The 26,913-nt window shown below is 43.6% G+C and overlaps 1 protein-coding gene across 1 annotated transcript; it reads left to right on the top strand.

Moving 5' to 3' along the window:
- The first annotated feature begins 13,751 nt into the window (after nt 1–13,751).
- Nucleotides 13,752–26,488, top strand: LOC103654663 (uncharacterized). The gene is made up of 14 exons (XM_008681502.4): nt 13,752–14,135; nt 15,041–15,150; nt 15,793–15,855; nt 15,946–16,126; nt 16,215–16,319; nt 16,385–16,512; nt 16,672–17,233; nt 19,151–19,216; nt 19,371–19,447; nt 23,112–23,393; nt 23,930–24,248; nt 24,340–24,489; nt 25,336–25,869; nt 26,042–26,488. The coding sequence occupies exons 1-14, from the start codon at nt 13,845–13,847 to the stop codon at nt 26,228–26,230; spliced, it is 3,057 nt and encodes a 1,018-aa protein (XP_008679724.1). The 5' UTR covers nt 13,752–13,844; the 3' UTR covers nt 26,231–26,488.
- The last annotated feature ends 425 nt before the right edge of the window (nt 26,489–26,913 follow it).

Genomic DNA, 26,913 nt, shown 5'->3' with positions numbered 1-26,913 from the left:
CATGCGCATAAATTTAGGATGGCAAGATTTGCGATGAAAGTAAATTGATTGGCATGCATGAAAACAAAAAATTATTTAAATGTTTTATTTCCTCTATAAATATAGTATCACTCCAACAGCCATGCAACTAGCCTCGTTAGATCAGTTTATGTTATATACTTATACAAATTATGCTACACGGTGTAAGTATTTATACAATGCGGTACACTGCGTAAAAAATCTAGCATGTTGTTTACTATGCATCTCCAGATTTGAGCATAAAAACCTTAAGTTTTGAGCATAAAACCTCTCAGTTATAAGCGTAAATACCGATCCAATGCGAGAGGTTGATAACTCTAGTAGGTTATTATTACGATCATATTTTTATGGCAGATCTGAAAACATGACAGTCGTATGCATGCGTTTTTATTTATATACAGATCCAAAAATTATGACAAATCGTGGGAGTTTCCATTGCATGCGCACAAATTTTGGATTATATTTTCCTTTCCAGTTCACGCGCGCAAAAAATTGGATGACATGAGTTACATAGAGTATAAATTCTTATACAACGTCGCACAAATACTTACACCGTTTAGCATAATTGATAAAAAAACCTAATATCGGTCCAACTAAGAACGCCATCGAAAATTAGGGACAATTTTATGGCAGTCGTAAAAATCTAGCATTTACGAACATAAGTGATTTGATTTTTTATGATAATTACGAACATGCGGGAATTAGGGATAGTTTTATGGCAGACGTACAAATCTGAGATTTACGAACGTAAATGATTTGATTTTTTATGGTAATTACGAACAACATAGATCAAGGAATTGCCTTTCCAATGTGCATGCAAAAAATATACATACAGTAAACTGATATACGAACTTCGTGTTCAAGCATAAAATCGTACAATTTTTAGCGTAAATAATATATGTGGTAGGCATAAAACACAATAATCGAAAAGAAAACACGAATCGAGGAGGTAGTCGCCGGAGGACGTCGTCGACGACACAAGCACATATGTAGGTCGTCATTCGGGCCGCCCGAACTGCGCCGGATCGGAGGATGTCATGCGCGACCGTCGCTGCGCACACCTCGTACCTTCCGTGACGCCGCTTGAACCTCGCTCCTCGTGTGTCGCCATCGCTACTCGCACATTGAGGGGCGCCGCTTGCTCGCCGGCCTTAGAAGTGCCGCCGCCTCGGGGCCCAGAGACGCCACCGCTTGCCCGCACAAGGACACTGTCGTCGCTCGCTCTCTGGATCGGGGAGCCGCCGCCACCGACCTGGGAACCGCCGCCTCTACTCCGGATCGAGGAACTGCCGCCACGGCACATCGAGGTCGGGGAGCCGCGGCCACTGCAGCCACTGGCCGGGGGTCCACCACCGCGCGCGCTCTCGGGCAACCGCCGTCATCGCACGTGCCGTCGCTAATGAATCGGGATGGGGCGTGTGAGAGCACCTAGAGGGGGGGTGAATAGGTGATCCTGTGAAACTTAAACTTATAGCCACAAAAACTTGTTAAGTGTTAGCACAATAATCGCCAAGTGGCTAGAGAGAAGGTCTTGCACAATACGATAATCACAAAGAATTCAACACAGAGAAGACACAGTGATTTATCCCGTGGTTCGGCCAAGTACAAAACTTGCCTACTCCACGTTGTGGCGTCCCAACGGACGATGCACTCAACTCCTCTCAAGTGATCCAATGATCAACTTGAATACCACAGTGTTATGCTTTTCTTTTCTTATCCCGTTCGCGAGGAATCTCCACAACTTGGAGCCTCTCGCCCTTACACTTTTGATGTTCACAAAGAATCACGGAGTAAGGAAGGGAGCAACACACACAAATCCACAGCAAAATGCGCACACACACGGCCAAGAATCGAGCTCAAAAGACTATCTCAAAGTTCTCACTAGAACGGAGCTCGAATCACTGAGAATGACAAACGAATGCGCAAAGACTGAGTGTGGATGATCAAGAATGCTCTAAGGTTGCTTGGTGTGTTCCTCCATGCGCCTAGGGGTCCCTTTTATAGCCCCAAGGCAGCTAGGAGCCGTTGAGAGCAATTCTGGAAGGCTGATCTTGCCTTCTGTCATCGGGCGCACCGGACAGTCCGGTGCACACCGGACACTGTCCGGTGCCCGATCTCCTTCCTAAAATGGTGCAGCCGACCGTTGCAGATCTGGAGCCGTTGGCGCACCGGACATGTCCGGTGCACACCGGACAGTCCGGTGCCCCCTTCCGACCGTTGGCCCGGCCACGTGTCGCGCGCAGATTCCGCGGCCGACCGTTGGCCCGGCCGACCGTTGGCTCACCGGACAGTCCGGTGAATTTTAGCCGTACGTCGTCGGCGAATTCCCGAGAGCGGCCACTTCGCTCGAGCCAGCCTGGCGCACCGGACACTGTCCGGTGCACCAGACCGAAACAGCCTCTTGGCTGTACACAACCAACTCTTCTCTTTTCTTCTTCTTTCTGTTTCTGATACTTAGACAAGTATATTAGTACACAAAACCAATGTACTAAGACTTAGAAACATACCTTTGCTCTTGATTTGCACTTTGTCCATCCATGGGCATAGATTCACATTTAAGCACTTGTGTTGGCACTCAATTACCAAAATACTTAGAAATGGCCCATGGGCACATTTCCCTTTCAATCTCCCCATTTTTGGTGATTTATGCCAACACAACATAAAGCAACTAGAACAAGTGCAATATTACTTCAAATAAAAACTCAAGTTTATTTTGATTCAATTTGGCATATATGGATCATCCTTTGCCACCACTTGGTTTGTTTTTGCAAATCAAACACAAAATCCTATCTCTAAGTCAAATCCACTTGTAGAGACATAAAGAGAGGTTTTCCAAAGAAAATTGATTCAAGATTCCAAAAACTCCCCCTTTTCCCATAATCAACACTTCTCCCCACAAGAGGCCAACTTTTGACAAAAGAGACAATGCAGGAGTTTTGACAAACCAAAAGCTCTATCCTACTATTTTCAAAGTTTCTTAAGTGGTAGCTGATCCATTTATTGCTTTGGCCTTTATTTTCTCCCCCTTTGGCATCAAGCACCAAAACGGGATCAACCTTGGCCCTTTGACCCCATTGCCTCACCAAAATCTTCAATTAAGAGCAAAATAGGCAATAAGAGTTTAAAGATGAACTTGGAATAAGTTACCCTCTCATCGGAGTGCAGTGGAAGTCTTTCACGGTCCAAGTCCACCTTTCCCTTTCAAACCTTCTTTGAGACTAAAACAATCAAACTCAAACAAACGGTTAGTCTCAAAGGGTCAAGTTGTAACACATCTCCCCCTAAATATGTGCATTACTGGCACAAGGACTTGTGAGGTCCGGGGAGTGCTTGTACAACTTGAGCACCATAATAAGCAACACAATGCAGAATGAACATGATTAAAGGCATAAACACATGTATGCTATAAATCAATCCAGGTTCCGCGAATCTAAGACATTTAGCTCACTACGCAACCTGCAAAAGGTCTTCTCATCTAGAGGCTTAGTGAAGATATCGGCTAGCTGGTTCTCGGTGCTAACATGAAACACTTCGATATCTCCCTTTTGCTGGTGGTCTCTCAAAAAGTGATGCCGGATGTCAATGTGCTTTGTGCGGCTGTGTTCAACAGGATTTTCCGCCAAGCGGATAGCACTCTCATTGTCACATAGGAGTGGGACTTTGCTCAGATTGTAGCCAAAGTCCCTGAGGGTTTGCCTCATCCAAAGTAGTTGCGCGCAACACTGTCCTGCGGCAACGTACTCGGCCTCAGCGGTGGATAGGGCAACGGAGGTTTGTTTCTTAGAGTTCCACGACACCAGGGACCTTCCTAAGAATTGGCACGTCCCTGATGTACTCTTCCTATCGACCTTACATCCAGCATAGTCGGAATCTGAGTATCCAACCAAGTCAAAGGTAGACCCCTTTGGATACCAGAGCCCGAAGCAAGGCGTAGCAACCAAATATCTAAGAATTCGCTTCACCGCCACTAAGTGACACTCCTTAGGATCGGATTGAAATCTAGCACACATGCATACGCTAAGCATAATATCCGGTCTACTAGCACATAAATAAAGTAAAGACCCTATCATTGACCGGTATGCTTTTTGATCAACGGACTTACCTCCTTTGTTGAGGTCGGTGTGTCCGTCGGTCCCCATCGGAGTCTTTGCGGGCTTGGCGTCCTTCATCCCAAACCGCTTTAGCAGATCTTGCGTGTACTTCGTTTGGGAGATGAAGGTGCCATCTTTGAGTTGCTTCACTTGGAACCCAAGGAAGTAGTTCAACTCGCCCATCATCGACATCTCGAATTTCTGCGTCATCACCCTGCTAAACTCTTCACAAGACTTTTGGTTAGTAGAACCAAATATTATGTCATCGACATAAATTTGGCACACAAACAAATCACCATCGCATGTCTTAGTAAAAAGAGTTGGATCGGCTTTCCCAACCTTGAAAGCATTAACAATTAGAAAGTCTCTAAGGCATTCATACCATGCTCTTGGGGCTTGCTTAAGTCCATAGAGCGCCTTAGAGAGCTTACACACGTGGTTGGGGTACCGTTCATCCTCGAAGCCAGGGGGTTGCTCCACGTACACCTCCTCCTTGATTGGCCCGTTGAGGAAAGCGCTCTTCACATCCATTTGGAACAACCTGAAAGAATGGTGAGCGGCATATGCTAGCAAGATACGAATTGATTCTAGCCTAGCCACAGGAGCAAACGTCTCCTCAAAGTCCAAACCAGCGACTTGGGCATAACCTTTTGCCACAAGTCGAGCCTTGTTCCTCGTCACCACCCCGTGCTTGTCCTGTTTGTTGCGGAATACCCACTTGGTTCCCACAACGTTTTGCTTGGGGCGGGGCACCAGTGTCCAAACTTCATTGCGCTTGAAGTTGTTGAGTTCCTCCTGCATGGCTAACACCCAGTCCGGATCTAGCAAGGCTTCTTCTACCCTGAAAGGCTCAATAGAAGAGACAAAGGAGTAATGCTCACAAAAATTAACTAATCGAGATCGAGTAGTTACTCCCTTGCTAATATCACCCAGAATTTGGTCGACGGGATGATCCCTTTGAATCATCGCTCAAACTTGGGTTGGAGGTGCCGGTTGTGCTTCTTCCTCCATCACATGATCATCTTGTGCTCTCCCTTGATCACACTCCTCTTGATGAACCTGTTCATCGTTTTGAGTTGGGGGATGCACCATTGTTGAGGAAGAAGGTTGATCTCGTTCATCTTGTTCCTGTGGCCGCACTTCTCCAATCGCCATGGTTCGTATAGCGGCTGTCGGAACATCTTCTTCATCTACATCATCACAATCAACAACTTGCTCTCTTGGAGAGCCATTAATCTCATCAAATACAACGTCGCTAGAGACTTCAACCAAACCCGATGATTTGTTGAAGACTCTATACGCCTTTGTATTTGAGTCATAACCTAACAAAAACCCTTCTACAGCTTTGGGAGCAAACTTAGAATTTCTACCCTTCTTTACTAGAATGTAGCACTTGCTCCCAAATACACGAAAGTAAGATACATTGGGTTTGTTACCGGTTAGTAGCTCATACGAAGTCTTCCTGAGGAGGCGATGAAGGTAGACCCTGTTGATGGCGTGGCAAGCCGTGTTCACGGCTTCCGACCAGAAACACTCGGGGGTCTTGAATTCTCCAAGCATCGTCCTCGCCATATCGATTAGTGTCCTGTTCTTCCTCTCTACCACACCATTTTGTTGTGGTGTGTAGGGAGCGGAGAACTCGTGCTTGATCCCTTCCTCCTCAAGGAACTCCTCCACTTGAAGGTTCTTGAATTCGGACCCGTTGTCGCTCCTTATCTTCTTCACCTTGAGCTCAAACTCATTTTGAGCTCTCCTGAGGAAGCGCTTGAGGGTCCCTTGGGTTTCAGACTTATCCTGCAAAAAGAACACCCAAGTGAAGCGGGAAAAGTCATCAACGATAACTAGACCATACTTACTTCCTCCTATGCTCAGATAGGCGACGGGTCCGAAGAGGTCCATATGTAGCAGCTCCAGGGGTCTTGATGTTGTCATCACATTTTTGGTGTGATGAGAGCCTCCCACCTGTTTCCCTGCTTGACAAGCTGCACAAGGTCTATCTTTTTCGAAATGAACATTGGTTAGACCTATCACGTGTTCTCCCTTTAGAAGCTTGTGGAGGTTCTTCATCCCCACATGCGCTAAGCGGCGATGCCACAGCCAGCCCATGCAAGTCTTAGCCATTAAGCATGCATCTAGACCGGCCTCTTCTTTTGCAAAATCAACTAAGTAAAGCTTGCCGTCTAGAATACCCTTAAAAGCTAGTGAACCATCACATCTTCTAAAGACAGACACATCTACATTTGTAAACAAACAGTTATATCCCATATTGCATAATTGACTAACAGATAGCAAATTATATCCAAGAGACTCTACTAAAAACACATTAGAGATAGAATGCTCATTTGAGATTGCAATTTTACCTAACCCTTTTACCTTGCCTTGATTCCCATCACCGAATATTATTGAATCTTGGGAATCCTTATTCTTGACGTAGGAGGTGAACATCTTCTTCTCCCCCGTCATATGGTTTGTGCATCCGCTGTCAATAATCCAGCTTGAACCCCCGGATGCATAAACCTGCAAGGCAAATTTAGGCTTGGGACTTAGGTACCCAACTCTTGTTGGGTCCTACAAGGTTAGTCACAATTTCCTTAGGGATCCAAATGCAAGGTTTATCACCCTTGCATTTTGCCCCTAACTTTCTAGCAATCACCTTTCTATCCTTTCTACAAATTGCAAAGGAAGCATTCAAAGCATGATATATTGTAGAAGGTTCATTGACTTTCCTAGGAACATTAACAACATTTCTCCTAGGCATATTATGAACAACATTTCTCCTACCAACATTCCTACCATGCACATAGAAAGAACTAGAAGCAAACATGTCATGAGAATCATAAACATATGAATCAAAAACATTATAACTTCTATTTGCATTTCTACTATGTCTCCTATCATGATACATAAAAGCATGGTTCTTTTTAGCACTACCAGCCATAGGGGCCTTCCCTTTCTCCTTGGCGGGAATGGGAGCCTTATGGCTTGTTAAGTTCTTGGCTTCCCTCTTGAAGCCAAGTCCATCCTTAATTGAGGGATGTCTACGAATCGTATAGGCATCCCTTGCAAATTTTAATTTATCAAATTCGCTTTTGCTAGTCTTAAGTTGGGCATTAAGACTAGCCACTTCATCATTCAATTTAGAAATTGAAACTAGGTGTTCACTACAAGTATCAACATTAAAATCTTTACACCTAGTGCAAACATGTTCTACACAAGAGTTAGATTTACTAGCCACTTCTAGTTTAGCATTTAAATCATTATTAACACCTTTTAAAGTAGCAATGGTTTCATGACAAGAATATAATTCACTAGAAAGCACTTCATTTCTTTTAACTTCTAAAGCATAAGATTTTTGTGCCTCTACAAATTTGTCATGTTCTTCATATAAAAGATCCTCTTGTTTTTCTAAGAGTCTATCCTTTTCATTCAAGGCATCAATCAATTCATTAATCTTATCTACTTTAGTTCTATCCAATCCCTTGAACAAACTAGAGTAATCTATTTCTTCATCACTAGACTCATCATCACTAGAAGAATCATAAGTGACATTGTTTTGATTACTTACCTTCTTCTCCCTTGCCATAAGGCATGTGTGACGCTCGTTGGGGAAGAGGGATGATTTGTTGAAGGCGGTGGCGGCGAGTCCTTCATTGTCAGAGTCGGAGGAGGAGCAATCTGAATCCCACTCCTTTCCGATATGTGCCTCGCCCTTGGCCTTCTTGTAATGCTTCTTCTTCTCCCTTTTGTTCCCCTTTTCCTGGTCACTTTCATTATCGGGACAGTTAGCAATGAAATGACCAATCTTACCACATTTGAAGCACGAGCGCTTCTCCTTTGTCTTGGTCTTGCTTGGCTGTCCCTTGCGACCTTTAAGCGCCGTCTTGAAGCGCTTAATGATGAGGGCCATCTCCTCATTATTTAGCCCGGCCGCCTCAACTTGCGCCACCTTGCTCGGTAGCGCCTCCTTGCTCCTCGTTGCCTTGAGAGCAATGGGTTGAGGCTCATGAATAGGACCGTTCAACGCGTCGTCCACATATCTTGCCTCCTTGATCATCATTCGCCCGCTTACGAACTTCCCCAGAACTTCTTCGGGCGACATCTTGGTGTACCTAGGATTTTCACGAATATTGTTCACCAAATGAGGATCAAGAACGGTAAAAGACCTTAGCATTAGGCGGACGACGTCGTGATCCGTCCATCGCGTGCTTCCGTAGCTCCTTATTTTGTTGATAAGGGTCTTGAGCCGGTTGTATGTTTGAGTTGGCTCCTCGCCCCTTATCATTGCGAACCGTCCAAGCTCGCCCTCCACCAACTCCATCTTGGTGAGTAAGGTGACATCGTTCCCCTCATGAGAGATCTTGAGGGTGTCCCAGATATGCTTGGCATTGTCCAAGCCGCTCACCTTATGGTACTCGTCCCTGCACAAAGAGGCTAGCAACACAGTAGTAGCTTGTGCATTTTTATGAATCTGTTCATTAATAAACATGGGATTATCCATACTATCAAAGTGCATTCCACTTTCTACAATCTCCCATATGCTAGGATGGAGAGAGAACAAGTGACTATGCATTTTGTGACTCCAAAATCTGTAGTCCTCTCCATCAAAATGAGGAGGTTTACCAAGTGGAATAGATAATAAATGAGCATTAGTACTTTGAGGAATACGAGAGTAATCAAAAGAAAAGTTCGAATTGACCGGTTTCTTTCTCTCGTATTCGTTGTGGTCGTCGTCCTTTTGGGAGGAAGTAGACTCATCGCTGTCGTAGTAGACGATCTCCTTGATGCATCTTGTCTTCTTCTTCTTCCCATCTTTGCGTCTGTGGCCCGAGCCCGAGTCGTTGGACTTGTCATCCCTTGGCTCGTTGACGAAGGCCCTCCTTCTCCTTGTCGTTGATCACGATTCCCTTCCCTTTAGGATCCATCTCTTCGGGCGGTTAGTCCCTTTGTGAAGAGAACAGCTCCGATACCAATTGAGAGCACCTAGAGGGGGGGGGTGAATAGGTGATCCTGTGAAACTTAAACTTATAGCCACAAAAACTTGTTAAGTGTTAGCACAATAATCGCCAAGTGGCTAGAGAGAAGGTCTTGCACAATACGATAATCACAAAGAATTCAACACAGAGAAGACACAGTGATTTATCCCGTGGTTCGGCCAAGTACAAAACTTGCCTACTCCACGTTGTGGCGTCCCAACGGACGAGAGTTGCACTCAACTCCTCTCAAGTGATCCAATGATCAACTTGAATACCACAGTGTTATGCTTTTCTTTTCTTATCCCGTTCGCGAGGAATCTCCACAACTTGGAGCCTCTCGCCCTTACACTTTTGATGTTCACAAAGAATCACGGAGTAAGGAAGGGAGCAACACACACAAATCCACAGCAAAATGCGCACACACACGGCCAAGAATCGAGCTCAAAAGACTATCTCAAAGTTCTCACTAGAACGGAGCTCGAATCACTGAGAATGACAAACGAATGCGCAAAGACTGAGTGTGGATGATCAAGAATGCTCTAAGGTTGCTTGGTGTGTTCCTCCATGCGCCTAGGGGTCCCTTTTATAGCCCCAAGGCAGCTAGGAGCCGTTGAGAGCAATTCTGGAAGGCTGATCTTGCCTTCTGTCATCGGGCGCACTGGACAGTCCGGTGCACATCGGACATTGTCCGGTGCCTGATCTCCTTCCTAAAATGGCGCAGCCGACCGTTGCAGATCTGGAGCCGTTGGCGCACTGGACATGTCCGGTGCACACCAGACAGTCCGGTGCCCCCTTCCGACCGTTGGCCCGGCCACGTGTCGCGCGCAGATTCCGCGGCCGACCGTTGGCCCGGCCGACCGTTGGCTCACCGGACAGTCCGGTGAATTTTAGCCGTACGTCGTCGGCGAATTCTCGAGAGCGGCCACTTCGCTCGAGCCAGCCTGGCGCACCGGACACTGTCCGGTGCACCACCGGACAGTCCGGTGCCCCAGACCGAAACAGCCTCTTGGCTGTACACAACCAACTCTTCTCTTTTCTTCTTCTTTCTGTTTCTGATACTTAGACAAGTATATTAGTACACAAAACCAATGTACTAAGACTTAGAAACATACTTTTGCTCTTGATTTGCACTTTGTCTATCCATGGGCATAGATTCACATTTAAGCACTTGTGTTGGCACTCAATTACCAAAATACTTAGAAATGACCCATGGGCACATTTCCCTTTCAGCGTGAAAAACTGAACCCTAACAACAACAACAACAACAACAACAAAGCCTTTTTGTCCCAAGCACGTTGGGGTAGGCTAGAGATGAAACCCCGTATGAAAACCTCAGAGCTCAACCCCCAAAGAACAGAAAAGGGAAACAAAGGCAAAGGAGAACCGAAAACAACGAAACGGGGAAACACATAAAAGAGATAAAACCCACAAGGACCAGCAAGATCTAAAATGGACACAAGAAAAAGGTCAAACGATTAAGGAGGAAAAGCGAAACTATCAATCAGGGTTCTGGCACGTGAATTGCACACTTCCACCCCTTCCTATCTGCGGCGAGCTCTTTGTCAATATTCCACTCCTTCAGGTCTCTCTTCACAGCCTCTGTCCACGTCAAAGTTGGTCGACCTCTACCTCTCTTCACATTTTCGGGACGCCTAATTATTCCGATATGCACTGGTGCCTCTTCAGGTCTTCGTTGGATATGTCCAAACCATCTCAAGCGATGTTGCATAAGCTTCTCCTCAATTGGCGCCACTCCTACTCTCTCTCGTATATCATCATTCCGGACTCGATCTCTCCTTGTGTGGCCACATATCCAGCGCAACATACGCATCTCTGCCACACTTAGTTGTTGGACATGTCGTCTTTTAGTGGGCCAACATTCTGCTCCATACAACATAGCCGGCCGGATTGCTGTCCTGTAGAATTTGCCTTTTAGTTTGCGTGGCACCCGGTGGTCGCATAAGACACCCGCAGCTTGTCGCCACTTCAACCATCCGGCTTTAATTCTATGACTGACATCCTCATCGATGTCTCCCTCCTTTTGAAGCATTGATCCTAAGTAACGAAAAGTGTCTTTCTTGGGTACCACTTGCCCATCAAGACTAACATCGCCATCCTCATACCCCATGGCACTGAAATCACACTTCATATACTCTGTTTTAGACCTACTAAGCCTAAAACCTTTTGCTTCCAGCGTCTGCCTCTACAATTCCAACTTTTGAGAAACACCACTCCTACTCTCCTCAATAAGTACCACATCATCGGCAAAAAGCATACACCACGGTAAAACTCCTTGTATGTCCCTTGTGACCTCATCTATCACCAAAGCGAAAAGATAAGGGCTCAAAGCCGACCCTTGATGTAGTCCTATGTTAATTGGAAAGTCATCGGTGTCTCCATCACTTGTTCGGACACTTGTCACAACATTAGTGTACATATCTTTAATAAGATTAATGTACTTTGTTGCTACTTTGTGTTTTTCCAAGGCCCACCACATTACACTCCTAGGTACTTTGTCATAAGCCTTCTCCAAGTCTATGAAGACCATATGCAGGTCTTTCTTTTGTTCTCTGAATCTCTCCATAAGTTGTCTTAGTAAGAAAATGGCCTCCATAGTTGATCTCCCGGGCATGAAACCAAACTGATTTTGGGTCACGCTCGTCATCTTTCGCAGGCGGTGTTCAATGACTCTCTCCCATAGCTTCATTGTATGGCTCATGAGCTTAATTCCACGGTAATTAGTACAACTTTGGACATCTCCTTTGTTCTTGAAGATTGGTACTAATGTACTCCGCCGCCACTCGTCGGGCATTCTGTTTGCCCGAAAGATGGTGTTGAAAAGCTTAGTCAGCCATACTATCGCTATGTCTCCAAGACATCTCCATACCTCGATAGGGATACCATCAGGGCCCATCGCCTTTCCTACCTTCATCCTTTTTAGCGCCTCCTTAACTTCATATTCTTGTATCCTTCGTACAAAACCCCTGTTGTTGTCATCGAATGGTTCGTACTGAACCCTAACACTCCATATTTTTTTTATAGACGTCTGGACCTGGTCCGGCTCGACCGGATTGTACTGTCTGGTCTGGGCTTCCTCTAGTTATTGGAAGCACAGGACTTATATATATATATATATATATATATATATATATATATATATATATATATATATATATATATATATATATATATATATATATATATATAAAGTAACTCGCTGATGTGACGATGCTTGGATTTTATCAATGGCAATTCCTAGTTTGCTGGGGTGGTGGGTTGGCTTTGCTTGGTTGGGGGAGGCAAATGGAAGGAAAGCTGGGAATAGAGCTTAGCAGGTGAGGCGAGTTGGGCTTGCTGGAAAGATGGATAAGGGAGTCGTGGAGATATTGTCGCTGTCGTAACGCACGAGTATTGTACTAGTGCGTATATATATATATTATTCGTCACTTTAGATAAAGCTTCACCAGAGTATAATTACTAAAGATTGCTCAATCAATCACTATAATAACTGAACGATCTTTGTCTATTACTGTGAACTAAGCGATCTTCACTAAGGCCATTTTCAGTGGCAATTTCATCAGAGTGTCATTCTTATTAAATAACATACTATACGAACAAATAGGATACATGACATGTAATTTAATGGGGAAATATAGGAGAGTTTCATGGAGATGAAAAATCGTTTCTTATACAAATGTTGACATGATAATCTTGAAAAAAGTGCCATGAAATTATGATTAAGGCATTCTCGGTTGGAGTTTCGTTCTCATTAAATGACATGTCACCTAAACAAACAAATGACATATCACCTAAACAAACAGGATGACATGATATACAATTTAATGAGAGATACGAGAGAGTTTTATGGGAGATTAGAGAGTTTCATGAGGATAAAACTCTAGATAAGCTGTTTTCTAGATAAATATTAACATAATAGTCTTGTAAACAGTGCGATAAAATTACCCATGGAGAATCTCTACTATATTAAATCATCAATTATTTTTGGTTCCACGGTTTCACCGTCGTCACTTTTTAAAAAGCTCCTTATCTTTTTTGTAATCAATTCGCCGTCCCCTGACTCAGAAGAATCCACATTTAAACATTTAATTGGTAAAAATATAAAATTATATACAAATAGAAATTCTCTAAAATCACATTATCACCTATCTAGCCCACAAAATATATATACCTTTGTGTTTTGTACTTTATACAATATTTAAGTATAAATAGAAATCGTAGTAACGTACGATTACTTTGCTAGTGACCTAATTAGGCCCTGTTTAGAAATAAAGTATTTAAAAACTTTAGTTTTGAAATACTACAATTTTAAAATGCCAAGACATATCCACAATTTTTTTACCATAATATTGAAAATTTTGGTCTAAAGCTAACTTTCCAAAACTGTGAAAAAATACAGCATAGCGAAAACTGCAATTTTGAAAACAGAAATTTTGAAGAGTCTACCAAACACTGTACTAGAAAAAAATAACACAATATCTCAAATACTACATTATTCTACAAAACTAAGAAAATAATTCACTTCCAAACATATCCTTATATATTATATGTGAGTGAAGCTTTCCTAGATTGCGTACCAAACCGACATGTCTCCAATTAACATTAACACTCGGACTTCGGATCTACTTGAGCCGCAAAATATACCGGGCATATCCCACACGCTTCCCCTCCGTCCTCCGTCCCCTCCGTCCCCTCTTGCCGCAACAGATCGCCAACCCCGACCTCACGTCCTCACCCCACGCCAATGGCGGCCGCTCTGGCGAGCCGCGTGGAGAGTTGGGTGCGGGACCAGGCGGCGCGGCTGCAGCCCTGGGCGGCGGCGCTGCCGCAGGCGCCGCGGTGGCCCTGGCCCCCGCCGCGGCCCGCCTGGCCGTGGCCCGGGGACCGCAGACGCCAGCGGGAACGCATGTTCCGGGAGGAGTACGAACGTCGTAGCAGACAGCTCCGCGAGCTCTGCCGCGCTGTCCGCGTCGACACCGTAGCCGAGCTCCAGGAGTTGCTCTGCGCCATGGTACTCGCCGAGTGCGTCTACAAGGTCCGTGCGTTGGCATCTCCTAAATTTCGTTGCCCGGCTCGTCCTGTACCTTACCGATCACGATTGACGGATCGCTAGATAGATCTGTGCAGCCATTTTCGGCTGGAGATTTGTCCGAATGGTGCATGCGGTAAAAGTAAGCATTAGCTGTTATGGTTATGTTGTACGAAAGTTTTTTTTTGGAAACTAGAATGTTTATTAGTTGCTGGACATAGAGTTTCCTGCCTCTTCTGGTGGGGGAAGCATAATGAAATCTGCATGTTTGTGTATTTTGTAATGATATGTAGTGTGCCATCCACCAAATGTAGGCACACCATCTTGGGACACTTCTGAGCAAAAACCATCTTGGTATAGTTGCATGTCTGATACTATTAATGTGACATTTCATGCTTTTACCATGAAGAAACATCACCTTATCTTCTGATGTCCTCGCTTGATCTAATTGATCTGGGTCTCAGCTTAATATAACAGTCACAAACCATATAGATTTTCCAGATACGTTGTTTTTATATTTTGTTTCAAGAATTTCTAGTGTCTATTTTCCGACTAGCCTACCTGATCAATATCCTAGGACTCACTATGCTGCCCAACTAGTTCCTTGCAAATGGATTGCATGAAATGCTTGAATGCCTATACTGGGCCTAGCTTCCCATTGTACTGACACATTGCATTATTTCGCTCATTCGTCCTCATTTACAAATGTCTGATCATCATCTCTCCCATGATGCAATTTCCTGAATGTTCTGACATATATGATTTGGTACTTATAACTTGCCACTGTATGGTTACAAAGTGACATCCGTTGTCAATCAGAAGAAAAAAAATATTTGCTAGGATAGTGACAACTAAAGCCTTTCCCAACTGGACAAGGCTTTGTTTTTGTTAATAGTTGTATGCTTTTGCAGAGACCTGTTTCTGAGATGATGAGATATATCAACAAGTTTAAGTCTGATTTTGGTGGAAATGTTGTGTCCCTGGAGCGTGTTCAACCATCCTTGGATCATGTACCACATCGGTAACCAAAAAGCTAAAGCCCACTTAGAGGTTCAATATTTGTTGTGGCCGTTCTTTGCAAAAAGTTTGTAATCAAGGACTACAATCAAATACAATTGAGCTATTTTTTATGCAACTCTAATCTCAAGTAGGTCAAGTAACCATGTACAATCCTTGCTTTATCTAAGCTCCCTTAGATAAAGACACAGAAGGGCAGACTTGGTGCAGTGGTGAGAGCTGTCTCACCGAGTCACCAGGTAGTGGTTTGAAGCAACCCCTCTGCATTTGCAGGGGAAAGGCTTCCCTCAGTTTATCCCTTTTCTAGATACCAGCCATGTGGGAGCTTCTGCCACTCGGTTTGCCTGCTCTTAGATAAAGACACAAAAAATAGTCCTTTCTGTAATTACTGTGAGTATGGGGCAAATTATGTTATGGGATGTCCTAAATGCGTGATCTTTGCTGGAAAGCAAATAGTCAATCTAAAAAATTACTTCTGCTCCTGGACAATCCTGTAGGTTGGATCTTTACACAATATCTATATATTTATGCTGATTATCCAATATCCATTCCATTCCTTATTTTAAGTAGTCCAAATAATGACAATCTGCACATGATTCTGCTGTATTTTTTTTATATAAATCCAATCACTGGTGAAATTATGTAGGTATCTGTTAGCAGAGGCTGGTGACACCCTATTTGCTACATTTATTGGCACAAAGCAGTACAAGTAAGAGTTTGATGGAACTTCAGACTCTCAAATGTCCATTATGTTTGCAGTAATACAATTGCATCAACTATTCGTTTTTTCCTCATACAGAGATATTATTGCTGATGTGAACATATTCCAAGGGACCTTATTTCATGAAGATACTGCTCATGATTTAGCTCCTGATGTTGACCCTGAACAAAATGATACCCAAAAGGGTGAGGAAAGCCATGGGAAATCTTACCGAGAAACATCAAAGAAGCTAAGAAAACCAAAACCTGCAGTGCACCGAGTATGCATCTTCATCCTGAATCAGTTCATCTTGTGTATACCATTGTGGTTAGGTTTTGGTGATTTGCCTAACTTAATATACCATACAGGGTTTCTTGGCTCGTGCTAATGGAATTCCAGCACTGGACCTATACAATCTTGCACAGAAAAGAAACAGGAAACTTGTTCTTTGTGGACACTCACTTGGTGGGGCGGTAGGTACCCGTAGATAATATACATTATCTCATTATTTGCTCATACATCTTCAATACAACTGCAGGTTGCTGCATTGGCTACTCTTGCAATTTTGAGAGTTATTGCTACCACTTCATCTGAAGAGGATAACAGGCTTCATGTGAAGTGCATCACCTTCTCTCAGCCACCTGTTGGGAATGCTGCTTTAAGAGAGTAAGTTTCTTTAGATGTAGCTAGAATGCTGAACTTGATTGAGCATACGACTATTAGAAAATACTATTAGCTAACGCTGCTTATCTGGAGAAAGGTAAGTGTAACAGGTTTGATGCTATCGAAATTGCTCCTTTATTCATTTGTTTTCCTTTTTGTTAGTTATGTTCACAAAAGAGGATGGCAGGACTACTTCAAATCCTATTGTATTCCAGAAGACTTGGTACCACGCATTCTATCTCCAGCTTATTTTCACCACTACAATGCCCAGACACCTGAAGCATCTTTTACAAATAAAACTGATGTGAAATCTGAAGAAGTTATGGAGGCAAGTGGGGAAAGGCCCAGAGGAAACAACAGGGAACACCTCGTTCTCGGTGTTGGTCCAGTGCAAAAGTCATTTTGGAGGCTTTCAAAACTTGTTCCCTTGGAAGGGGTGCGGAAAAGCTTAAGTGCAATTCAAAAACAAACAAATGTTTTTGGGAAGGCACCATCACAATTGGATAGCTATTTGCAATCAAAGGTTGATGAATCAGAAGAACCACCTCAATCTCTTGAGATTCAAGAAAGTTCACAAGGAATTGCTCTTACCCCTTTATCGGATAAAGATGGAGGGAACACTGAAGATAATAATAGGACTGAGAAAATAAATGCATCTGAAGCAGGGGGGTCTAAACGCTGGAGCAGGGTACCTTCTTTGCCTTCATATGTGCCATTTGGTGAGGTTAGTAACATATACTTTCATTACATATGGACTCACCCACCTTTTTTTGGGGAGGGGGTCTTGTTTGTAGCCCCCTTCTTTCGAACACAATAGAACTGTGTATCTTTGTATTAAAGAAGAGGAAAGGGTACAATCCCTGAGTAGTGGTTACATACCCACACCCTTAATTTTTAGGTTGTGTTTGGTTTGATGGATATCCGTGGATGGGAGATGATAGTCCATGGACCAGCGGTGTTTGGATGACAGTCGAGTTGAATATGGATATCCCAAACAGGAGAATATTCTCCAAGATGCTGGATATTCCTGCCACCAAAAAAATTCTCATCCATGTTTTCTAATCTTTGTCATTAGCAAATAATTAAGGATGTTAGTATGTTATATTATTGTTTAGTAATTATGATGGCAAGATTAATTTTAGTAAGTGCTAATATTTTGATTAGTGCATGTTTTGTGTGCCAATTAGGATAATAGTGGTGTTAGTTAATATATTTTATCTGTAATTAGTGATTATTATGACAAAATTAGTGTTAGTGCATATTTATTAGTGTATAATTAGTTTTATTTTTAAAACAATATAAAAAAATTATTCAAGTATTCTCATCTCATCTACTCTCATCTATCTAACCAAACAAAAAAGTGGCTCTCCTCATCTATCCAACCAAATAGACATCATAGAGATCCATACCCCAAGTTCATGGATGGCCATATCCCATATCCCATCCATCCTTGTCCTGATACTAAACACACCCTTAGTGTACATGTGTTCCTGTGATGAAACTAAAATCGACCACAACAAAGCTTAATCACTAAGTGCTAGAGCAAGAGGGAGAGCCCTTGACCCCCAACCATACCCCAGAGCTGTGTCTCTTCTTCTGCAAGCAGTAAGACATGCCATATTTCGGGCAGTGCCATCAAAGTCACAGCGATCCTGATGCTTCCAAAGAGTGAGTCCACTATCCAAGCCCCAAGACTTTTTTCTCGAAAATGCAGGAGAGCTGCGCTTTTTTGTATTAAGAAGAAGAGAGCAAGGTCCAAAATAGACCAAAGTCATACAACAAACACCTCATGGTGGTCAGCACCTTACATACATGAACTTATCCATCTAAACATGAACTACCAAAGGACACCTAAGGGAGGGGGCAGGGCCTGAAGATACAAGAGTTGAGGCCTTGTTGCAGCAGGCCATTTGTTGCCTCACTAGCTCTGCAACACCAGCCATCAAAGGACAAATCTCCAAGTGAAGGAGGCAAAACTTGAGGCCAACATGCTGCATGAGACTAAACCAAAATTGTTTCTCAAAGACAGTTTTCAGCTCCTATTTAACATGATATTCACTGCCCCTTTGTTGCAGTTTGGAATCCTCAATTTGGTAGGGGAGATTTACATATTTGCACATACCTTAACATGAAGCACAACTTCGCATGTAAACAAATCTGTTGGAACATAAAAATTTCCAGCCACAAGATGGAAGATCATACATGGCTTAGCACAAAAGAGCTACAATTTTATTGTAAAAATATTACCTGTGCCATTTATACATTTTCTCTAATTTGACTCATTATGTCACAATGCTCTGTCTCAAGATATTTGTTATTGGCTTGTTTGAGCTTTGAAAATGTGACAAGTCTGAAACTTGCTTGTTCCTAAGATTAGGTAATGGAAGTTTGACACATATATGTTATTTATTTATATAATCTTACTGTGCCATGCCTATTGATGCGCTTATTTTATGTTTGCTTATTGTCAAACTCTAGAAATTATCATACTTCGAAAAAAATAATGCAGCAAAAGATTAGTTTTGCTATGTGCTACCCATACACTCTTGTAAGGGGCCTAACTAATTACTCATGGTACATCTATATCTTCAATGTCTTTGAGCTTTAACTTCTGTCATGAAAATATTATTATTGTTTTCAGCTTTACCTATTGGGAGATTCATCAGTCAATACACTTTCAGATTCAGAATACTCCAAGATGACGTCGGTATGAGCTTCTTATTTTGGTGCTCATTCCGCTTATTCTAGAAAGCTAAAACATAGGGAGCATGCTTTATTTTTTCTTTGATTTTTGGTTTTGAGTTTATTACTATATTGGGTCCACTCATTTTCATGCTATATTTTGGCAAAGGCATGTGCAGGTGCAGTCTGTTATATCGGAGTTAAGAGAGCGTTTGCAGTCGCACTCAATGAAGTCCTATAGGGCTAGATTTCAAAAGTAAGACCCATTATCAGGTTATCTTGAACTACATTAGCTCTTTGCCAAAACCTTCATCTTCCATCTCACTGGGCCTTGTTATTCTGAAACTTTCATCTTCATACCAGACTTGACCCTGAAGTTATTATGTTCTCCAATCTCAAACTTTGCATGGATTCTTCATAAACAGCTACATCATGATAGAGAATAAAAGGAAAATTGTATTCTTTGTAATACTAACTCTTTCCTATTATTTGCTATGAAAGTTAGATAAGGTATCCTAAATGCTGCACTTAACGTGGGGAAAATGTGATTATCTTGTGTTAGTGTGACTCAATACCTGATTTCTTATATTAATCGCAAGGAAGCCTACGTTAACTCATAATTTTTGGAAAATAGCCGCAACTGGCTCTTTTTAAAAGTGCTAAATCTGATCCTTTCCTAGTTTGGCAGAGTTAAATACACTGGCGGTCCTTAAACTTGTGTCTCTATGCCACTTAGTCTCATGAACTTTCAAAACTGAAACCTAACCCCCTAGACTTGTTAAGTCGTGTATGCAGGTCCGTACCCCTTCAGGTGGTTACTGACTAGGATAAAACTTTATAAAAAGCACCCTGCTATAGTCACCTTCTGCCCAGAAGAGCGGTAAGATCAAAATGGTGGTGGTGGACTAGCTCGCCGAGGTGGAAAATTTGGTGAAGCAGGTGATGTGTTCGACACTAGTGAGATATTGGCATGTCTCACCTCCTCTCAGCTGTCCATGCTGCTGTGACATCATTGCTCTCTCTGCCTTCTACTTCAAAGAGGCTCTACGCCTAAAGCTCGATGCCTACAAGGCCATCTTCGAGGTCTGCCTCACACTCCAATTCGCGCACTTCACCTGCATCTAGGCCATGCTCGATGAGCTTGGTGGTGCCGCCTACATCTACATGCTCGACTTCAACATCGGCGTCGGCGAGTAATGAGCGCCACCGTTACTCATGCAGGAGCTGGCCCAACACAGACTGTGCATGGTGCTCAAGGTCACACCACATGGTGCCCAACACAGACTATGCATTGGTGTCGATGGCATCACACCACTTGCTTGAGTTGCATCTCGTCCACGAGAATCTATCCAACTTTGTGGCCAAGACCCCATGTCCCATTCCAGTTTGCCTTCAACCTTGACGCTATGGACCCCGCAGAGATCCTCACTATTGCTGCTGGTGACATGATCGTGTTCCACCTCCCACCTGGCTTAGTGCACGTCCACGCGGTGCCATCCATCCTTCACCTTGTCTAGCGCCTTGGTGCCAAACTTGTCTCTGTGGACCGCAAGGAGCTGCTCTTCGCCATGCATATGTTCCAGGCGTTGTAGTATTGTGTGTTCCTACTGGAATCTCTGGACGCCGTTTGTGCGCGAGCATGGCCACAAGTGCGTTGGACAATGTCAAGTTAGGATGCTGGAGGAGCGATGCAGTGAAGGAAGTAGATGGGATCGAATAGGGACTTGGGACTACGACGACACAACCATAGGTGCACAGACTCGGAGTGGAACTTGGCTCAGGCACACTAGAGGCTTTAGACCGACATTGTAGTCCTGTATTGGGCCTAGGCCCACCTACCACTATTATTAATACATCACCCAACCTTGGTTTAGGGTTAGGGTTTCACTTCCAATACGTCGGGGAGGGGAGTGGCTGCATCGCCGGGGAGGGAACGGGCGATGTTCGTGTCGCCAGGGAGAAGGGGAGGCGCGCTGCCAACCTCCGCGCTGCCAGGGTGAAGAGGGGCCATGGCCATGCCGCGCCTATGGATGACAATGTGCTCTAAATTTTACACTATAAGATTTAAGGATCAGATTGGATAAGGATCGAGACCTATTTCTATTCATTTTGAACTATCATTTATTTAGAGCCCTACCATTTTGTAAAGAAGCATTTGGATCGCGATCCATTACCACCCCTAGCCGCGCCAGGGGCACCAGCGTTAGTAGAGGGGACCAAGGATGCTGGCCGCACACACCGCTGGTAGATGTGGGTGGGATGGGAAGACGATTGAGGAGGTAGGTGGCCGTGTTCAGGGCCTCAACCTAGTAGCGGGCGGGAAGAGAAGCCTGAAAGAGGAGGCAACACAACATGTTGGTGGTGGTGTGAATCATGCGCTCGGCACGACCATTCTGAGGGGAGGTGTGATAATGGACGGGAATTTTATAACTCCACGTCTCACATCTTTTTTCTCTCTCACAGCATGCAACTGCGGTCTGCGGATGTCGTGCCCTCACAAACTTGCCCCTTGCTCTTCTCCTTGTATTTTCCTCGGGTACTCCCCTGATCACAAGGGATACCGGTGCCTCGATCTTCTCACCCACCGCATCATCATCTCTCGTCATGTTGTCTTTGATTGCTAACTCCTCCCCACCTTGCGACCTTGATTCCCTCTTCGATGACGCTTGCGTCGATGTTCCTCTTCCACTGCCCTCTTTCACGCCACATGCGGACACGTCAACTGTGCCCCACGCGACCGCGCCACGTTTGCCTGTGCCACACGTGGCCCCATCGCCATCACCTGCCCCACACGCGTCCTCGTCATCTCTGTCCGCGCCAGCGTGGCCCCGTCGACTCCGCCTGCGCCATGCGCCGCCCCATCACCCTCGTCTGTGCCTGGCGTGGCCCCATCGCCTACGCCCCTCGCGGCATGCTACACTGATCCCACCAGCTATTGGAGTCAGGCCGGGGCATTGCAGTATCTCGTTTTCACCCGGACTGACATCGCCTACACCGTCCAGCAAGTGTGCATCCATTTGCATGCCCCGCGGGAGCCACATCTCACCACTATGAAGCGGATCCTGCGGTACCTCCAGGGCATTACCGACTTTGGCCTCCTTTGACGACCTGTGACCACCGACCTCGTTGTCTACACCGACGCCGACTGGGCTGGTTGTCCTGACACGCGCCAGTCCACCTCCGGTTTCGCCGTGTTCCTTGGAGACAGTCTCCTGGTCCTCGAAGCGGCAGCCAGTCGTCTCCCGCTCCAGCGTCGAGGCTGAGTACCACGTTGTGGCTAACGATGCCGCCGAGGCGACGTGGCTACGTCAGCTGTTTCAGGAGCTGCACAATCCGCTGACGCGGAACACACTTGTCTGTTGTGAGTTTGTGACAACGCCAGTACCATGTACCTCTCCACCAACCCTATCCAACACCAGCGCACGAAGCATGTCGAGCTTGACATCCACTTTGTCTGCGAGCGTGTCGCCGTTGGGATGTGCGTGTACTTCATGTCCTGACTGCTTCTCAGTTCGCCGGCATCTTCACCAAGGGCCTCTCTATGTCGGTGTTTGAGGAATTTCGGTCTAGTCTTAACATCTGCCGTGGCTAGAGTTTCGACTGCGGGGGGTGTTAGTTGTGCTGTGTGCATACTGATGTGTGTTTGTCCTTGTATTGGGCCTAAGCCCACCTACCACTATTATTAATGCATCACCCAACCTTGGTTTAGGGTTAGGGTTTTACTTATGTCTCTCATGTACTATATATCCCTTAAGGCTATCTCCAGCAGCTTACTTATCCGCATCTCCTATTTCAAACTCCACCCTGTAAAGCCTAAGCGGTGGTTGACTTTTGCATTTAAGCATTTTTTAATTGTGTTATATCGTTCAGTCAGTCTCATTAAATAAATGGACTACAACTAATGTTGTTTCTTTTTGCAGAATATATGATTCATGCATGTGTGCAAATGCTCCCATTTTTACTGGCATTGAGCAATTGCCACAATTTTCACATCTACAAGAATTAATTGGTCTAACAGCTACTGATTCTGTTGAACTTGGAGATATCGTGGACCCTCCTGTTATCCGAACTGCTACTTCTATCCTTCCTCTTGGATGGACTGGACTCCCTGGTGGTAAAAATGCTGAGCCACTGAAAGTTGATATAATTGGGCATGACCTACAAATGTGCACTCTTTTCCAGGCACAAATAAATGGAAACTGGTATGAATTTAGATTGTGAAGTATTTTACAAATTTTGGGGAAAAAGTCCCAACAGAGTATTTTTTAATTAACAATGTAAATGGGTATTCACTATAAGTTTTTGGTAACATTTTAAAGAAAAATTGTTGCCTTCTATCTTGCGATACTCCAGTCTTTAGATCGTCTAGAACATTGAGGTCATGATGCTCAAGATCTAACTTTTTAAAAACTGTCATTCAAAAACAATTCTGTGTAGGCTAGTGCAATGCATATGAAGTTTGAAACTGCTTGTGGTGCAATGCATATGAAGTTTGAAACCATCAGTGAACTACATGCTTTGTGGACTTTGAAATCATTTATATTGAACATATAAATGGATCATATAATTGGTTATTTCATAATTAAGGCTGGTGTCAGTGTGGCTAGCAGTAGTATTACTGTAAAATACTTTTTATGTTTACTTATTGCATTTGATTGATTGGTTACTGTGTACAAGATTTACTCGAGTGTTATATCTGTAAGTATTCCACATTTTAATTAGTAGCCTTTGTATACAGGTATTCCACAGTAATAGAGACTCTACCATCAGCTACTTCATACTCACCAAATGGAGAACTGCAACCCACATTACAGAAAATGCGGATTCTTGTTGGACAACCACTAAAGCAGCCTCCAAATTACATTAGTGGGGATTTCATGATTCCTGTGATGGCAGGTGCTGATTCAACACCCGACTTTGGATTTGAATCATTTTTTGAAGATAAAGATTGCTGCAAGGGTTTGAGTGGATTTCTAATATATGGGACAAGTGATTTTGTAACTGTACGTAAAGAGGTCCACGTTAGGACTCGGAGAGTGCGATTGCTTGGATTAGAGGTATCTCCATGTATTTAGGTATTGTTATAATATGTCCCTTTACTTATGTTCTATGGAAATGCTACATATAGTATATATTTGTCTGATGCAGGGGGCTGGCAAAACATCCCTGCTTAAAGCAATGTTAGGACAAGTTAAAGAAAGAAATAGCACTGTTCTTGAATGCATACATGTCGATTTGCATGGCAAGGGAATATCAAATGGATTGTGCTACATAGATTCGACAACGGTAAACTTGCAGGTACTGTTGCTACCTTTTTTTTCTCGAAAGCGCAGGAGAGCTGCGCATCATTATATTAAGAAAGGAAAGGTCCAAAGTGGACCGAATTACAACACCAAGACCAAACCCTCAAGTCTCCCCCACAAGGGGGGAAGCCTGACGGGCCCTACGAGACCCTATTTAAAGCGACAATAATTCCCAAACTGTCTAAATGCTTCGCTCCCGCCTTACTCCAACTAATCAACCAACTGTTGCTACCTTTTGTTCTCTTAATCTGTTCTGTCAAGAATCTACCATTGGCTTTTGGTGCAGTATAAACCATTTTAAAATGGTGGCACTTGTTTTCAAGTTTCACAGTGGAGTTATGTGCTTTTGGTGCAGTATAAACCATTTTAAAATGGTGGCACTTCTTTTCAAGTTTCACAGTGGAGTTATGTACTGAAACAACTGAAACTGTATTATCCTCTAGATTTTACACAACTGCACTGTGCTTGCCTGCACCATTCAGGAGTGTTGTATGGAAAGTATACTAGAGTTGTGTGACATGAAATTATAGATGTGTGGATTCGAAAATCATCTGAAAATCAAAACTATGCTTTGCTCCATTTTTACCACTCAATGCCTATTTTTCCCCCTTACATCACTGATGGAGTCTTTTTATCTAGAATGCCTTCCATTACCTTTGAAATGTGTAATTGATCATTATTATTACTGGTTTTTATGGTTCATAGAAGAGCAGAGCAGCTACATGGTGAATAATTTGTTCCCGGTTCTTGTCCGGTGATTTACTTTATGGTCACTGAAGTTTTTTTTTTTGCTCTACCCTGAATAACCACTAATAGCTATTATGGACTTGTCTTCTATCAGGAGCTACCTTTGGAGGTTGGGCGGTTCAAAGAAGAACTGTTGTTAGGACTCCATGATATCAGCAGGAAGACTGACCTTGTTATTGCGGTGCATAACCTAGCACACCGAATTCCACAGTATCAACGGTCCAATACTTCTCAGCCTCAGCCTGCTCTTTCACTTCTCTTGGATGAAGCTAAGGCGCTAAGCATTCCTTGGATTCTTGCAATAACCAACAAATTCTCTGTTAGTGCGCATGAGCAGAACAGATTGATCAGCTCAGCTATGGAAGCATATCAAGTTTCTCCTGAGATGACAAAAGTTGTTAACTCTTCCCCATTTCTGATGCCAAGTGCTAGAAACAGTTTGCAGCAGATCAGATCAGCTACTGGGAAGTTGAAGAAGGATCCAGCAAATAGATCTGGTTATCTTCCTGTAAACTTTGGATTGTCATCATTTCAGAGGAAGGACATTGTTATGCATGTGGAGGGTGTTAGTTCCCTTCGTCAACTTGTACATCAAGTAGTCCTCAACAATGAAGAAACAGCATTTGAGGTACATTTTTTTTGTATTCATTATGTTTGTTTCGAGTGGAGCACAGGGAAAAAAAATCATAACTTCACATATGTGATATGATTGCAAGCGTCTTAGAAACTTTCACGCTTGACACTAACCCTGAACACATATGAAGGCTTTACACTAACCCTGAATACGGCATGATGAACAGGAACTTGCTCGTGAGAGATTGTTGAAGGAGCTAGCGTCAGAGAAAGCAGCGTCCCTGCAAGTGAAGCAGAAGCCCCGGAAAAGAGATGGCTCTGTTACAGCTGCTGCTGTAGGTGCATCTCTGGGCGCGGGCCTGGGAATTGTAATGGCTGTGATAATGGGGGCAGCATCAGCCCTTCGAAAGCCGTGATTCATGTATTCTTTTGATCCATTATTTACTTCTTGATTTAAGGATGTCTGAACAAAAGCACTAGTGTAGGCATGAAAAATGAAATTTTAGGGCAGAATAGTTAGCTGATACCGTAGTGCCACATTTTGGCTGTGTATAGAATGTAGGTTGAGCCTTTTTTTTGCTGATCTGAATTTTGTTGTGTTACTGGAGTATGGCTTGGATATGTTCTACATCATGTTTTAATTTAGTTATAAATCTGTATCATGTCTATGACCACTAGCCAATTTACTATCTTTTTTTATTATTTTATTCTTTTCTAACTTGGCTAAAAATTATATTAAAATTACAAAGCAGGTTTCTGAAGAATGCGTCTATATTGAGGGCAATAGAGGATAATGAGTTGAGGCGAGAGGCAAGACGATCAGGGTAGTAGGGGACAACGGTGATCGCGTCGCTGCTCCCCGGAGATTTTGGCAATTCCCATTTCGTCCCTTCCTGACGGCCCTTTTAACGCAAACACTATCTTCTTGATTCGGAGAGAGCTCGTAACAGAATAGAGTTACCCTGCTGGAGTAATTCCCACTCCATTCCTAATTTTCTAATTGCAATTATAAGAAGTTTTGCCTTTTCTAAAATTAATATATCTAGAAAAATTAAAACGTCTTACAATTTGAAAGAAAACGTCTTAGAATTTAAAAGAG

Source organism: Zea mays, chromosome 4, assembly GCF_902167145.1.
Source record: "Zea mays cultivar B73 chromosome 4, Zm-B73-REFERENCE-NAM-5.0, whole genome shotgun sequence".
In the NCBI taxonomy this organism is placed as follows: Eukaryota; Viridiplantae; Streptophyta; class Magnoliopsida; order Poales; family Poaceae; genus Zea; species Zea mays.
This window is presented reverse-complemented; position numbering and strand designations above follow the sequence as displayed.